At 31.9% G+C, this 17,150-nt stretch overlaps 1 protein-coding gene across 4 annotated transcripts; it reads right to left on the reverse strand.

Annotated features, from left to right (window-relative positions):
- Positions 1-9,780: 9,780 nt before the first annotated feature.
- LOC141669434 (cysteine synthase-like) lies at positions 9,781-15,464 on the reverse strand. Of its 4 annotated transcripts, none has more exons than XM_074476097.1 (11): positions 15,364-15,464; positions 14,657-14,713; positions 14,472-14,581; positions 14,264-14,321; positions 13,709-13,972; positions 13,494-13,631; positions 13,349-13,400; positions 12,597-12,676; positions 11,287-11,346; positions 11,095-11,175; positions 9,781-10,102 (listed from the first exon to the last, which is right to left on the reverse strand). In XM_074476097.1, exons 2-11 carry the CDS (start codon positions 14,693-14,695, stop codon positions 10,013-10,015), a joined length of 972 nt encoding a protein of 323 aa, XP_074332198.1. In that variant the 5' UTR covers positions 14,696-14,713; positions 15,364-15,464; the 3' UTR covers positions 9,781-10,012. The 4 variants fall into 4 exon arrangements, with proteins under 4 accessions (XP_074332198.1, XP_074332201.1, XP_074332200.1 ...); XM_074476100.1 differs by having other exon boundaries at positions 14,472-14,526; positions 15,364-15,445; XM_074476099.1 differs by lacking the exon at positions 15,364-15,464 and adding an exon at positions 15,170-15,327.
- Positions 15,465-17,150: the final 1,686 nt, after the last annotated feature.

Consider the following 17,150-nt stretch of genomic DNA (forward strand, 5'->3'; position numbering starts at 1 on the left):
TCTTAGAGATAATATTCTTTATGGACATGGTACTCTAAATAATGGTCTGTATAAATGTGACATAATTTACTTCAGATTGAACAAACTAATAAAAGAAAAGGGATGATGAAAATCTCACTTCATTGTGGCACTGCAGTCTCCATTTAGTAGACATGGAGAGAGGGCTGCAAATTTGCTAGGAATGGTACACACAGATGTATGTGGACCAAAGTCTACGCAAGCCATGGGTGGATTTTCATACTTCATTACTTTCATGGATAATAGATCTAGATTCGGATATGTGTTTGATGAAACACAAGTCTGAAGCCTTTGAAAAGTTCAAAGAGTATAAGTATGAAGTGGAGAAACAAACCAAACATAGTATTATAATTCTTCGATTAGATCGAGGTGGTGAATACTTGAATGGAGAGTTTCTGGATTATCTCAAAGTAAATGGTATAGTCTCCCAGTGGACGCCTCCAGATTGGTATCTGAAAGGAGAAATCGAACTTTGTTAGACATAGTTCGGTCCATGATGAGCTATGCAAATCTTCCAGTATTCCTATGGGGTTATGCATTGGAAACCTCAGCATATTTACTGAATAAGGTGCCTTCCAAATCTGTTCCTCAAACTCCGTATGAGATATGGAAAGAAAGGAAACCGAGTCTTAAACACGTTAAGATTTGGGAATGTCCAGCTTATGTCAAGTAAGTTGACCCAGATAAGTTGGAATATCGATCCGTAAAATGTAGTTTTGTGGGATATCCTAATGAGACTTTAGGGTATTACTTTTACATCGATCATCGGATGTTTGTCTCCAGACATGCTACCTTCTTGGAAAAGGAGTTTATCCTTGAAGGAAACAGTGGGAGCAAAATTGAACTTGATGAAGTTCAAGAAGCACAAACTATTACGGATCAAGTGGAAACACCTGTTCTGACTAAACAACCTTCTGTGGAACAGCCCATTCGTAGGTCAGGGAGAGTGTCTTGCCAACCTGAGAGGTAATATGGCCTTGTCATTGAGAATGACAATGAGTTGTCGATCATTGATGATGACGACCCTGTGACCTATAATGAGGCTATGAGTAGTGTTGACTCAGAGAAATGGCATAGTGCCATGAAATCCGGAATGAAATCTATGTATACGGGATACAAAAGAATGATTAGAGCAGATGGCCAGGTGGAGACCTTTAAGGCCAGGCTTGTGGCAAAAGAATTCAAACAAAGCTATGGATTGACTTTGATGAAACCTTTTACCTGTAGCCCTGTTAAAATCAGTTCGGATTTTGCTTGCGATTGCTGCTTACTACGACTATGAGATCTGGCAAATAGCCAGATGGTTTTCTTTCCAAGAGAAATGAAAACCTAGTGTGTAAGCTGTTGCGAACCATATGTGGTTTAAAGCAAGCTTCTTGTAGATGGAACATCCGTTTTGATGAGACAATCAAAGAGTTTGGTTTTATGAAAAACGTAGATGAACCATGTGTCTACAAAAGGGTTAGTGGGAGCGCGATAACATTTCTTGTGTTGTATTGAAATAGAGTTGACACACATAATAACATACCAGACCCACTCACAAAGCTACTTTATGAAAGTCACTTTGATCGTCATAAAGACGTGATGGGTATTAGATACCAGAGTGATTGGCTTTAGTACAAGTGGGAGATTGAAAGGAATATGTTCTAAGTCCAATCATGTATTAGGATTTAGGAATAACTTTTATGTAATATGTTTTGATTTCATTGATATTAATAAAAGACTTGTTTTGTTTTTATTACGGGCTCTATCTATTTAAGTGTTTAAATAAGATATACCATAGTTTAGAGTAAAGCTTTTATGGATTAAGATGAGATCATAATAGTGAGACCTAAAAGATGATAACTCTAAACTTAAATAGTTCCTGGTCATAGGATTACTAACTGGTAATTAATAATCCACAAAGATCGGTACATACTATGTTTGCTTCATTTTGAAGGATGTCTGTTCTCATAGATATTTGTGTGGTGACACTATAGCTAGTATGTAGGTGCTTATTATAGAATAAGTTCACTGAACATGACTCGCACAGCTGAACAACTGATGGAGTTCACTCACGTGTCAGTAGTTGTTCACATAGTGATAGTTGTACAAGTATCCTTAGACTTGAGGTCATCATAGTCATCTTGTGTACACTGAACTATGCTTTGGTTTAGTTCTTAGTCTCCAGGGACAATTATTAGGGCTCTACTGGGTATAGGAATTTGTACACGAAGATAGTGTATGATCAATAAAGGATCTACCCCTTCCAGTGAAGGAAGCGAATGTTCAAGGCTGATCCACTTATGCTAGTTCAGGAATCTCTGGCCAGAGTGAATGAAATTAGAAAGGAGTTTCTAATTTGCATAGAACTAAGCATAGTAAATGGTAAGCAAGTGATTAAATTAGATAGGCTTGACACGAGATCCATGCCTTGTATTTAATCAGGACATTGTAGGGTAGAAGGAGTTTATTGTACGGTAACTATTCACTGAATAGGTTCTTGGTATTCTAAGCAGTGAATTCGTATTATCCGGATAGTCGCGATATGCTGAGAAGTATCCCTCACGATGTAGAATAAGTATGATTAATTAATTAATCATATTTAATAAATTAGAGAATTTATATAAATAATGATAAAATAGTTTTATTATTATTTATTTCTACTACCGGCTTAATATTGAACCTACAGGGTCACACCATAAAAAGAGAATGATTTAATGGTGGAGGAATTAATTAATAATGGCTGATAATTATTTATTTATGAAATAAATAATTAATTGGAAAATTTAATAATTGATTAAATTAGATTTAATTGATTATAAATTAATTAAGAAAATTTCTTAATATTATTAATTAAGAATTTAATTTTTGAAAATTAAATCAAGAGAGAGAATTATTTCTAAAGTGTTTAGAAAAAGGATTAATAATGAAAAGGTGTTTTAATTATTAATGAGAATAATAAATGGGTTAATAATAATAATATTTTATGGGAAAATTTCAGCTGAAAATTTTGTCTATAAATATACTATTATAAACCCTATTTTTATTCTAACCCGAACCCAAAATTTTTAGAAAAACCTAATTCTCTCCACCTCCTCCTCCTTAACGTTGTTTTCTTGGTGGATACCGGTTGAGTGCTTCACGTTTGAGGAGCAGCTGCTAAGGATCTCCGATCGTTGTTTTTGGATCGCTATTAAAGGTTAGTAATCGATTCATATGTTTTAATCACGATTTATATGCTTTTATTTGGATTTTATATGTGTAAAAGTGTTTTACCATGCCTCCGCTGCGATTAAAATCCAACAGTCCCTACCGTGTTGAGGGCTTCCGGTTGCCAGAGCAGGTAGTGGTTTTTATGAGTGAGCTCGCGCCTAGAAAGAAGTGTATAAAGATATAATGGGTTATCTGTCGGTTCCCAGCCGGGATCGATATTGTTTATTTAATAATATTTTGGGTTTGTAAGTTATATTTTGTGATTGGTAGTTGTGATCTTGTCTCATACTTTATCGTGTTTATCCTGTTAGTAGTTAATCCGGGTTTATGCATATTTAATTGATAGATTAGAGGTGTGTGAGTCCTCATTTCCTAATCCCGAGATTGATGGCGTCACACATGCTGCCATTCTTCATGACATGTCGAGTATGTGAAGGATCTTACGAAGCGGTTGGTCAGTCATTACGCTGATCAATCGCCCCTAAAAGTAGTGTCGCAATTTTCGACTGTAGATGATCAAGGCGGAGATAAGTTTTCGATTTTTGAATACGAAGTTCCACATCTTTTAGCATATGACTGACGAAGTAGGCGGAGATGCAGTATCTATTTTTTATGCTTAATTTTTTCTTCCAGAAGTCTTCGTTCTTTTTCTAACATTCTCAGCTCGTCGTCCTCGTCTTGGACAAGTACTTCTTTATCATCTTCCCCTTTGTTCTTATGGCGTTGTTTTCTGTCGAGATGAAGGCGCATATCACTGGACATGAATTTTTGTCCCGTCGAGGCTTCGATTCGAGTTATGTCACGACCTTTTGGTCATTTTTTCCGATAAACCGGGTATGATTGAGTCGGTCTCTCCACCGAAATAACATCCTCTTGGTCGAAGAGCAAGGTATGAGGTTGCAGCACCGATTTGGACTTGAGATCTGCTTTTTTATGCATGCTTTTCACCTCATTTGTTGGCGAAGCTTGATTTTCCGGTGAGAGCCTTTTTGCCTCCTTCCAACTCTGGTGACTTGGACTGATTTCTTCCATAAAAAACTACTGAAGATCAGTCCCCTCCTTCTAGCGCCACTGTTAAGCCTAAATATCTAATCCTAGTCTAAATAGCCAACCTTGATTTTCTGGTGAGAGCCCTTTTGCCTCCTTCCAACTTTGGTGACTTGGACTGATTTCTTCCATAAAAAACTACTGAAGATCAGTCCCCTCCTTCTAGCGCCACTGTTGAGCCTAAATATCTAATCCTAGTCTAAATAGCCAACCTCTTTACAAGTAATAGTCCCCCTCTATTTATAGTGGAGTCAGTTGGGCTTCTTTAGTATATGGGGCATCTTTAGTCTATTGGGCCTGGTCTTGGGCCTGGGCCCTAACATGCCTATTTACCTTCAAACACCAACAAATTCCTAAAACAACCAGATAGACCAAAATGTCGAGGGCAATGTAACGATCCAACAATGCTTTTTCAAGACACCACAATTCGGCGGTAAAAAGATTAAATACTATTATTATTATTATTATTATTATTATTATTATTATTATTATTATTATTATTATTATTATTATTATTATTATTATTATTATTATTTATGCAATTATTGCTCCAACTAGATGGTCTCATTGAGTCAAAAGAAAATAAGCACTTTTTTTATGTAAACGCAACTCAAAATCTCATTGAATTCTTTGTGAAAGGCTAATTTCTATTGTTCTTGAAGAGCATCGAACATTTCAAGACTAAGATTTCAAGAGATTTATTGTTAACGACTGATTTTTCTCAGGAAATATTTAAATTTAATAATTAATGGTGTCATGTAGATCATTTCGAGTATGAATTACTTGAGGAGAAAAACTGATTGTAATATCCTGTAATTTTTAGAATTATATTAGTAATAAAATATTATAAAAAGGATTAAAATTAGAGAAAGACTAGATTTTAAAATTAGATTAAATTAATGGGTCTAAAATTTGGATTAGATTTTAATATTCATAACTTGTAATTTAAAAACATGTTTTTTTAACGTTATAAATACATCACATTCGTCTTCCTCATTTTTAGTTGTCAAAATTCGCAGGCCTTTTATACACAAAAATCATCAATTTTGTAAAATATCTACAATTTTGTAAAATTCATAAAAAAATCATCGTAAGTCAGAATTCGTTAATTCTAGACTTTTCGGAAAGGCTTTTTTGTTCTCTACAACTTTCGTAGTTCGTCTTTTTCAATAAAATATCATTTAGATGGTTAAAAAGGTTAAAAAAAGATCTCGGCATAGTTGGAATTGTGAAGATATTCGAGATTTGAGTTGTGCAGTTATTGATGAGTTACTAATGATTGAATATGTGTTCTGATGTGAATCATCTGTTTGCTTGATTGAGATAAGTAACTTTCCGTTACTCTGTATTATTTGTTTGCTTACGTATTTTGTAAGTAACTTATAATCATTGCTCCGTATTACTTATTTGCTTACGTGTTCTATAAGTGATTATACGTTATTCCTTATTATTGTGTAACGTTTATTTAATTACGTGTTCTTAATTATTTAGTGTCTAACTATTTGATGTTCTGTATTATTGTGTAGCTTTGTCATGTGTTGTGTGATAAGATGTTCTATGATATTTGTTTGTTTATTATAATTTATAAGTGTGATATCAATATTTGATTAATAAGATAACAATTATCGAAAATCCCCAATCTTAATCATGTATAAGAATTAGATATTGATCACTGGATAGTGTGATACATAGAACTTAGAACTAGTTTGCGCAAGTTCCGTAACACATGTGTTAATACCTTGTCAAGCTTGACGAAGGACGTAAACTAGCCCCTCTCGAATAAGAATAACAACTCGATCATTGGGGAAGTGTGACAGAAAATATAAGATGCCAGTTACTTGTAAAGTGTGACATAAGATGTGATTTAGGACTGGGTGACAAAAATAAGAATTTGAATATAAGATTTATTTATCGAATAAGAATAAGAGAATTTTGATTATGTGAATTATAATATGTGAGTGCATGTGTTTGATATATTGTGTGCATCTTTGACATAATTGTTATTATCGAATATATATGTGATTCTCTCTTATGTTGTTTATGTGTTATATGCCTAAAGGGGGGTGTTTTATAAAAAGATAAAATATTATTTTGAGTTGAAAAACAGTATTTGCTTGCTGGGCTTTGTAACTCATTATTTACAATTTTCAGGTCTCGTATAAGATCAAATTGGATAGCACTGAAGTTTTGAGGACCTTAAATTCAGAGTAAATAGACTTTTGGACTTCCGATAGCTGCGTTTTTGTAATAGTCAACCTTTGTAATAGGATTTTTGATCGATAAATTGAATTTTGTATTAGTTTCGAATTAAATTAAATAGTCCGGAAGTGCGGACTGTTACACTGATAAACTGGAAAAGGCAAGAAGCTGTTAATTTAATGTGGTACAAATGACCGAATGAGAGTGAAGATAAAAAAAATACCTTCCTTTTCATCAATTTAAAAAATTCCCTGCTATTATTATAGAATTTTCGATGTTTGGGGACCATTCCTAATTTGGGCCATAGGCCGGTTGCCGTCTAAACTATCAGGACCGGGCCTCACAGTGTAAGATTGCTTTCGAGATAAGAATGCATCATTTGTAGATCAAAGCAATATTGTATCATGAAATACCGATTTTAGGAGACCCTTAGAGCTAGGGCTGTTCACGGACCGAGCTGTTCGTGAACAAGCTCGAGCTCGGCTCGTTAAGAGCTCATTCGGCTCGGCTTGTTAACGAACTTGAGTCCGAACAGACAAATGTGTTCGTTAGGCAAAACGAGCTCGTGCCGAGCTTTGGGTTGTTCGGATCGAGCTCGAACTCGGCTCAGCTCGGCTCGAGCTCGATCGTTAAAGCTCAAAAAAATTCTAATATATCCTGAATATTTTTATATAAGTATAATTTTTTTAAAAAAATCCGATTTCATTATATTTTTTTTCATTTTTCAACGATCATTTTGCATGCCATATGTGATAAATTTTGACATGATTTAGAATTTTTTTAATTTAGTTTCTAATTTTAAAATCTGGCTTCACAATTATATTTTAGTTAAGATTTGTTTTTAAAATATTTTTTCATCGATCCAACCATATGGATGACATAAAATATACTACCTCGGTCCCGGTAGGTAGTATACATTACTATTTACACGTACTTCGATACTTCTATAAATTATAATTTCATAATATTTTTTTTTAAATTTTTTTTGAATAAAAGTTTAGACATTAACTTTTATTCAGAAAAGAAAATTAAAAAAAAATATTAGGGAGTTATGCTTTAAAGTAGTATTGAAAAACGTGCCAAAAAATAATGTATAGAATTCAATGGAACATAGGGAGTATATTTTAATGATATAACCAAAGTTTCACTTCAAAATAATTTTTTTTGATTTTCTATTTTAATGGTCAAGCATTAGTTTGACTAGTAAAGCTTATTAGTGTTTAGTCCGAATTTGTTGTTTTGATTATTTTAAAAATACTTTATATCGATCCAACAGTATGGATGTCATTAAAAATTATATTTTATTGATATAACCAAAGTTTCAGATCAAAATAATTTTATTTGGTTTGCTATTTTAACAGTTAAACTAATGTTGGACTAGTACTAGTAACTAGTGTTTAGTCCTATATTGGTGTCTCGACTTATTTAAAATTATTTCCAATTGATCCAATCGTATGAATGTCAAAATAAATATATTTTAATGATATAACCAAAGTTTCAAATCAAGATAATTTTATTTGATTTGTAATTTTAACAGTCAAGCATTAGTTTGACTATTACCACTAACTAGTATTTAGTCATGATTTATTGTTTTGATTATTTTAAAAATAGTTTATATCGATCCAACCGTATAGATGTCATAAAATATATATTTTATATATATAACCAAAGTTTCAGATCAAAATAATTTTATTTGGTTTGCTATTTTAACAGTCTAACATTAGTTTGACTAGTACTAATATCTAGTGTTTAGTCATGTATTGGGGTCTCGAGTTATTTAAAATTATTTCTAATTGATCTAACTGTATTGATATCAAAATAAATATATTTTAATGATATAACCAAAATTTCAAATCAAGATAATTTTATTCGGTTTGTTATTTTAACAGTCAAGCATTAGTTTGACTATTACCCCTAACTAGTGTTTAGTCCTGATTTGTTGTTTTGATTATTTTAAAAAAAAAACATTAGTTTGACTATTACCCCTAACTAGTGTTTTGTCCTGATTTGTTATTTTGATTATTTTAACAAATATTTTTATCGATCCAACCGTATGGATGTCAAGATTTATATATTTTGGTGATATAACCAAAGTTACAGATCAAAATAATTTTATTTGATTTGTTATTTTAACAGTCAAACATTAGTTTGACTAGTAGTAATTAATGTTTAGTCCAGTATTGGTGTCTCGACTTATTTAAAATTATTTCTAATTGATCTAACCGTGTGGATGTCAAAATAAATATATTTTAATGATATAACCAAAGTTTCAAATCAAGATAATTTTATTTGGTTTGTTATTTTAACAGTCAAACATTAGTTTGACTATTACCGCGAACTACTGTTTAATCCTGATTTGTTGTTTTGATTATTTAAAAATACGTTATATCGATCCAACCGTATGGATGTCATAATATATATTTTATTGATATAACCAAAGTTACATATCAAAATAATTTTATTTGGTTTGCTATTTTAACAGTCAAACATTAGTTTGACTAGTCAAACATTAGTTTGACTAGTACTAGTAATTAATGTTTAGTCATGTATTGGTGTCTCGACTTATTTAAAATTATTTCTAATTGATCCCCCCGTATGGATGTCAAAACAAATATATTTTAATGATATAACCAAAGTTTTAAATCAAGATAATTTTATTTAATTTATTATTTTAACAGTCAAGTATTAGTTTGACTATTACCGCTAACTAGTGTTTAGTCATTAATTGGTGTTTTGATTTTTTTAAAAAATAATTTTCATCGATCCAACCGTATGAATGTCAAGATATATATATATATTTTAGTGATATAATCAAAGTTTCAAAAAAAATTTATTTATTTGATAAGTTATTTTTACGGTCAAACAACGGTTGACCTAAATTTTTTCTGGCTCGGCTCGTTTATGTTCGCGAACAAGCTCTTGTTCGGCTTAACGAGCCGAACACGATTTTTGTTCGATAAGAAAGCTTCGCTCGGCTCGGTTCGTCAGGAAAAAAAATTAAAACTCGACTCTGTTCGATCAACACCCAACTCGGTTCATCAGAAAAAAAATTAAAGGTCACTCAGTGTTTCGGGAACATGTACTTTCAAAAAGATTTTGTCTACTATATTAAATGCATGCATTATCAAAAGTTTCTTAGAAATAGTGAGTAAAACTGATTTGTAACTGTTGACAAGATGAAGGCGTTACTAGCACAGCTGAGTGAAGTATACTTTTTGTTTGATCACAGTGTTAGTGTTGTTCTTCCATTTGAGCATAACTTTTGCGCCTTCTGGAGATAACATTAAGCAAACAAGTGACAGAACTCTTGCACTCATAACATAGCAATACTGGATAATAAATTACGGAAAAGACTCGTCATGACAGTTACAAAGTCCTCAAATCATCTCCTTTAAAATTACAAGTAGACTAAATTTTTTTACACTTTTAAACCTTTTTTGAAATCTGCAGTGTTTTCTTAGAGGTCTTACTCGTGTCGGAAGAGATTTTACGGATTTCACATACAATTAGATTAAATAGGTATGTATCAATTTCTAGATACCAGTACTAGCTGTCATTCAACTGCCATATTTTCTACCTCATGCCTCACAGAATCAAACATTGTAGTAGACAGATAACGCTCTCCAGAACTGGGGAAAATAACCTGAGAAAAATAGTTAATTGACATCATTATACAAAAGGGTTACAAGATGAATTGAAGTAACAAAACTAAAAAGAAACCCTTTTAAAAGTTACTAGCGCTTAGAAAAAAACCGAAAAACGAACCAAAACCGGGGATACTGAAACCGAATAGAACAGATCCAAAACTGAAACCGGAAAATTATAAACCGAACCGATTTGAAAGGTTCAATTTCGGTTTTACATTCCAAAAGAACCGATAAGAACCGAACCGATAATTAATAAAATAAATACTTTTATTATATTTAAATAATTTATTTGAACTTTTTAAAATTTATAAACATTTTAAATCTATTTCAAGATTAAGCAATTCGTAAATAGTGCCTACTCTGAGTCCTAAGGCCATTAGAATGTAATTTTTGGTCGAATCCAATATGCACTATTTTGAATGCTGAGATAAGTCTGAAACAATAGATTTGCATATAAATGGTGTTATCCCCCTCCTGCTTGAAACAAATTATGGTTTACTATATTTTATGCAGGCCTGTTTGTTTATCCTGTAACATTAAAGTTTTGTAATCTTGCTATCCAATATCTACTGTCCAACTGACAAAGAAAAACTGTCCATGTAATCAGATCATGAAGTTATGGAATGATTGCCATAGAAAAACTCAGCATGTTTTTTTTGACAAGATATTTTGACCCCTAATGTAATTTTACGCTACAATGTTTGTTTGCTTATTTACTGAGCATGAACAGAATGTAACAGGTGGTGGGAGAGTTTGTAAGATTTCAGCTCCAACCACATATATGATGTCATAGTAATCCCAAAGACTTGCACGGATTGGTTTGTAAATATTCACTAATGGATGCAGTCTCTGCATGCATACATATTCTAATTTTCAAGGCATAATTGCAGAAGTGCAACTAGAGAAGTTAAATCGTAAGCTACTATAAAAACCGATATTAACTTCAAGTATATAATAATTCTAAGAGGACTTATATTTTCAGACTTACGACAATGAGTTTTCCAGCATATTCTGGTTGCTTTGCTAGTTTTATTGCAGCTGCTGCTGCGGCCCCCGATGAAATGCCCACCTAGGAAATTTTAAAAATGTATGCAGATGAGATCATAAATTAGTAGCAGAAACCTATATTGTTACTGAAGTGTTATATGGACAGCATAATTAGACATAAATTGCAACATACCAGCAAACCTTCTTTCAGCGCAAGAAGTCTTGCAGTTTCAATAGCTTCTTCAGTGGATATCTAAACATTCACATAACGACAGCAGTAATCACTACTTTAGCAAGAAAAAGACCCATATACAATTGCATACATCACTGGATCATGCTTTGACGAACTGTATTACAAGGGAACCTAATAATTATGATTTGCCAAAAAAGTACTCAAGTGTAGCTCAATGATAGATGTTAACAATAAGTCATGGCAGATAATATATGTAAAATTAATCAAAGACAAAATGAAAATATTATCACTAAATCATATATAATAAAAACACCATGACGTCAACATAAAATAAATTAGTCATATTAAAGACATTAAGCAATATCTTGAACTTGCTGACGTTTAGAATACATGGTAGCAAGGCAAGAAGGCTAATATTGTAATCAATTCCTCGTTCCTTCGATAATGTTAGTTGTGAAGGTACAATAATTTAATGGGTCTTATCCTTATATATGAGATGCACCCATCCTAAATTTTTGATCTGACAAAATATTTATTCTGTTGTGTGGGAATTGTTCATTACATGACACACTAACTCCTACATGTCTTTGAATAAAGAGAGTTTGCTGGTCTAACTGGGAGTACAAAATTGAGATGTAGTAGGTTCAAATCTCATTTAATCAAAAAAATTTAATTCATTAAGGATCAAATCAGGTTTCCTTACTTTGAATTAGCTTCTAAAAATTAACAGTTCAAACTATTGTTCAACTTTCAAATTTCTGAAAAGAAAAAATTAAATTAAATGACATTGGTTTGGGTGAAAAGGAAAAGAGAGAAAAAGATGAAGAATCCAATACGGAAATACGCTTATACCTATGCTAAACTCTCAGGAACTTTAAACTGATACTGCAGAAATGTAAATGTTTTTGTGTTTTTAAGGTAGATAACAGTAGATATAAGCTAGAATAGAAGAGAATAGCAGAGATTAACTAGGTTTAAGAGAAGAAGTGAGCAGAGAAATAGCTTGAAGAAGAAGCAAATCAGTTATAGAGAGAGAAGCTAGAGAGAGAGGACCTTGATGGAAAAGATATTCCATTTTCGGATAATAGTTCAAACATAATGAAAAATACAGACTCAAATCCTATTTATACTAGTCCTGCAACTACTTCCGGTAATAGACTAATATACCCTCACTAACTACTTTCTACTAACATTTCCCTTTCCTGACATAAACACGTCTATTTGAATTTTCGGAAGTAAGAAGTTATTATCAGCTTATAAAGTTAAATTAACAAAATCCTGAATCTGAATGTTGTCAACAAAAGGCTTACTTGAATCACTTCGTCAAGAATGTTCACGTCCAAAACATCAGGGATAAAACCAGCACCAATACCTTGGATTCCATGTGGCCCTTCATGAAGCGTACAAGAATAAAAAGAGAAGCACTTTATCTGACAAGTGGAGGTAAAACTATGAACTAATGTGCTTGTGTGTGTGTAACATCCAATAACAACTAACAACAGAAACAAGGGTTTATAGTATGGGATGAAGGCGGTGAACACATCAAATGAAAAGAAGTCGTCAAAGGCATAAGGTTAATAGAATATAGAGCACATTGCAGCAGCTGAGGATCCTATCCAGGGATGGCCATGTGAGTAGTTATAAAAAATTAAACTAGCACAAGTAAATTTAGATCGAACACAAAACCATCATGACTTGCAGAAAGAAATAAACTATGTTTAAAATTTAGATAATAATATACATTAGATGATAATAATAAGTATATTCTCTTACCGATGATTAGTGACTGCTTTTTTGATGTAAAAATATAATTGGCTGTTTACTACACAGTCTATAGGCTATAGCCAAAACCCAATTTTTTACATGACTGCCCAACTTTACCAAGCGCATTCAAACTGTTTGTAAGTTGAGGGCCCAAACTCATTTCTTGTTAGCACCTGCTAACTTATTAAGATATTCGATCCGCTAGCAATCTACTCAAATGAATGTCTGATAGCAGGTTGACACAGATTTCTGCAAGCATGTAAGAATTACATAGACAATCATAAGACACTGAACATACCAGGTTTTCCTCCATTAAGGATAGCACTTTCAACTGGTTCAATACCATATACCTACATAAATGGATGAAAGCTATATAACATGCACAAAACAAGACATTTCTTTGTGTCATTGGTTAAAAATAAATTATGTGGGAAAGCTCTCACCTTTATGTTTGAATTCTTTTCCTTTAAGAATTTCCCAACACCAGTTACAGTACCTCCGGTGCCTATTCCGGCAACAAAGGCATCAACTTTACCTTCAGATCCAATCCATATCTCTGGACCAGTAGTGTCATAGTGAATCTATACAGTTGAAAAAAATTTGAAAGTTATACCCTGCTAATGTCACTTCAGGTGATATAATATTGGTGTAGGCAAACCTTCGGATTTGCAGGATTCATGAATTGCTTAAGAAAGTGACCATTTGGCGTCCTTTCAAGTATCTCTTCAGCTTTTTGCAAAACTCCAGCAACACCCTTGGATTTATCAGTTAGGTACAGCTCTGCTCCTAAAGCTAGTAAAATAATTCTTCTCTCAATGCTATAACTTTCTGGCATAACCAGAATAAGTTTGTAACCCTTTGATGCAGCAATGAATGCTAATCCTATACCAGTATTACCACTGGTAACCTCTATGAGCACTGTCTTTGGCAACAAAATTTTGAGCAAATTAAGAAAATAACAAAAAAAATTAGCTCAGTGAACGGAAAATTAATATTACTCATAAACATATCTATTTGACATAAAGATCAGTTTTTATTGACCACTAGGAATGGTCCAAAATTTGACCAATCACAGTACTGCCTCACATATATTTGGTCCGGCTAAATAGAACATAAATGAAATAATGTTTTAGAGCATATGTACTATCTTACTGCAATATATAACGGACTTCAAGTTGTGACAACTAAAGTTAGCATATGTTTTTTAACAGACCTTTCCGGGGATAATTAGGCCTTTCTCCTCTGCATCTTTAATCATACTATACCCAAGCCTGCAGGTTCAATAAATGCAGAGTTAAATCACATTCATACATAATGGTCAGATGATGAACACCACATCGTACAAAAATGAACCTCTAAATCCAAATCACACATTGTGTAACAACTAACAATATCAATCGCATAGAAAACAACATACAAACCTGTCTTTTACACTAGAACAGGGTTCCATCATCTCTAACTTGGCAGCAACACGGGCTACACAGCCATCCACAACTTTGTTAAGATATACCATAGGAGTGTTTCCTACTAGCTGTACATTGTGTCAAAGAAACATTAACTTTAAGAACTCAATTCAACAGTAACAAGATTTGGGTACAGAAGTTACTTCAGTAACGTCCTTTGCTATCTCAGACTTGATTTCCATGTTCTTGCTTTGAAATTACTGCACAGTAGTAAGAGTCTAAGACATGGAAGATTTTGAAGAAACTGCGACATCTATTTAAAGCCATATATACGTTCCAAATAAAATTTATCCTTAAAAAACAATGATCTTCAAATTCATACTGAACAAGGTCAGATGACTTCAAAAAATACGGTGACAAATCCCTTGGTCAACAGATAATGTTGGACGACTACAATATAAGTTCAGTACCTGGTAACATCAACTAAACTTTCGCAGCATGTTCTAATAATTAATTTAATAAAAGACAATCAACTACTTAGGTGAATGGATGTATGCCCTTGATTTTTTAAACCTTATTAAAGTAAATTATGCAAACTATCCTGATTGGGTGCAGCTAGCTGTTGCTTCACCAAAATGACTGTAACTTTTTTTTGCCCGAGTGATCTAGACATCAGTGGTTATAACATAGTATAAGAAATTTAACCTTACAATCACCTATTCAAAGTTGCCCCTCTTTTCTGACCGAGTATTGTTTTGCTCATTTTGGCTAACATTTCCTTTAAGAGCAACTCCAGAATTCAAAAGACGGATTTTACTGGAGTTTTTTGTGACATGGGATAAATGAGACCTTAATAATCCGTTGATAGAGAGAGAGAGAGAGAGAGAGAGAGAGAGAGAGGCAAAAGTACCTGATTAACAAGTCTCCCCTTTGTTTTGTTCTTGCTGCTTCCTTTCCTTCTTTTGTGTACGACTGCCCTTGGACCAAACCACACCAGTTAATCGGTGTCAGTAGGTTGTTGGATAAATCATATACTCGTTCGTATTATTTTATCCATTTTTTTTAAAAACATATTTTTCTTAAAAAAACATATTTTTTTCTTAATTTTAATTCACAAATCAAATATTCCCTCTATTTTTTATATGTCGTTTGATTTTCCTACACATAATTGTAAGTCCTTTAACCGTATAGATAAAATAATATTTTTAAAATTTTCTTTTTCTAAATTAAAATTTTATTTATATATTTTTATTTTAAAAAAAATTATTATTATAACTATGTCGTCAAAGCACTTGCATAAAATTTAAATATTATATAATAAAAAACAACGGGAGTATATAAAATTCAACAGGTAGGAGTAGGGTGCATGTCAAGTGGCACGGGTATGTCAAGATGAGGATACCATGACGTCGCCATCGCCGGACATGCCTTTTCATGATTCAGCATGCTTTTTTACTATTTTTTTATTTTTTTAATAATTATTTTAATATTATAAATATTCAGAAATAACAAATATAATTTTAAAATATTTACATATATTTTAATATCTAAAAAGTTACTAATTTAAATGAGTATTATGATAATATTTGATTATTACTGTCAACTAACTTTAATTTTATATTTAAATTCATTGTATATTAATATAACAACTATTTACTAAATTTTATGAAATTTAATTGATAAATGACATGCTATTTAAGCTTTTTTGACAAAAAATATGCCTATAAATATGCTTCGCAGTACGACGAGGGAGTATTCTGTCTCGAATAAAAAAGCAGCAGTACAACAACAATTACTCAAGTCACAGTGGACCCGATTTTCTAGTTTCTCACGGCCGGCTGTATGTATCTAATCATATAGGATAGTACACCTGTCTTTCTGTCAACCATCGATATTTTGATGCTCTCTCCTTAGTTGCCCTGTTTTTTATGGTTAAATTGATTTGTTATATACTAAATTTAACTAGAATTTTTTTTTAAAAAAAAAAGATATTTTAAAAATATTTTCATTTTTAAATTTATTTTCAAAAATTAACTTTTCATGTTTTATTTTTAAAAATATAATTTGCAACTTCTGTAATTTATTATGTAACTTTTGTTTTTATTTTTTAAAAGTTAATTTTAATGTTACAGATATTGTAAACTTTAAATACAATAAATGCAACATTAGAAAATAAGTTGTATAACGGGTGTTTGCAGATATTGTAAATCGTATTTTTGAAAATGAAACTTAAAAAGTTGTATTTTTGAAAATAATTTTAAAAATGTTATTATTTTTGTAAATAAGTTTAAAATTTAGTATTTTAAATAATTTCCCTTTAAATTATTTTTAAATAAATTATCATTAAAGTTTTGGAATTTTTTAAAAAAAATTCAAGTTGCAGAAAATATTTTCAAAAATAATGAGCAATCTTATATTTAAAATGAAATTTTCATGAAACATTTGCAACCTCATATACATGCAAGTTTGAGTTACCTATTATGTAACGACCGAGAAAATTATGTTTGTATTATATTTTAATAAAGATAATTATGTGTATTATTATGTAATTAAAATATGTTGAGTCGTAAAACCCTAATTGCTATGTGCTAGGTGTTTGTTTTGATCAGAATGTGATTAGGATATTTATTGAGTGTTTTATTGTAAGTTATATGTTTTATATCAAAACCCGTACAGCTCAAACAGTGTTTCAAAAGC

This window comes from Apium graveolens, chromosome 1 (assembly GCF_009905375.1).
Source record: "Apium graveolens cultivar Ventura chromosome 1, ASM990537v1, whole genome shotgun sequence".
Lineage (NCBI taxonomy): Eukaryota > Viridiplantae > Streptophyta > Magnoliopsida > Apiales > Apiaceae > Apium > Apium graveolens.

Bases quoted from the DNA above. Each gene is read 5' to 3' on its own strand.
- LOC141669434 (XM_074476097.1), bottom strand. From the start codon at position 14,695: ATGGAAATCAAGTCTGAGATAGCAAAGGACGTTACTGAA. The intron at 14,582-14,656 runs GTAACTTCTGTA...CACAATGTACAG, and splicing joins TAGCAAAGGACGTTACTGAA to CTAGTAGGAAACACTCCTAT. The intron at 12,677-13,348 runs GTATGTTCAGTG...CGCTTCATGAAG, and splicing joins CCTTAATGGAGGAAAACCTG to GGCCACATGGAATCCAAGGT.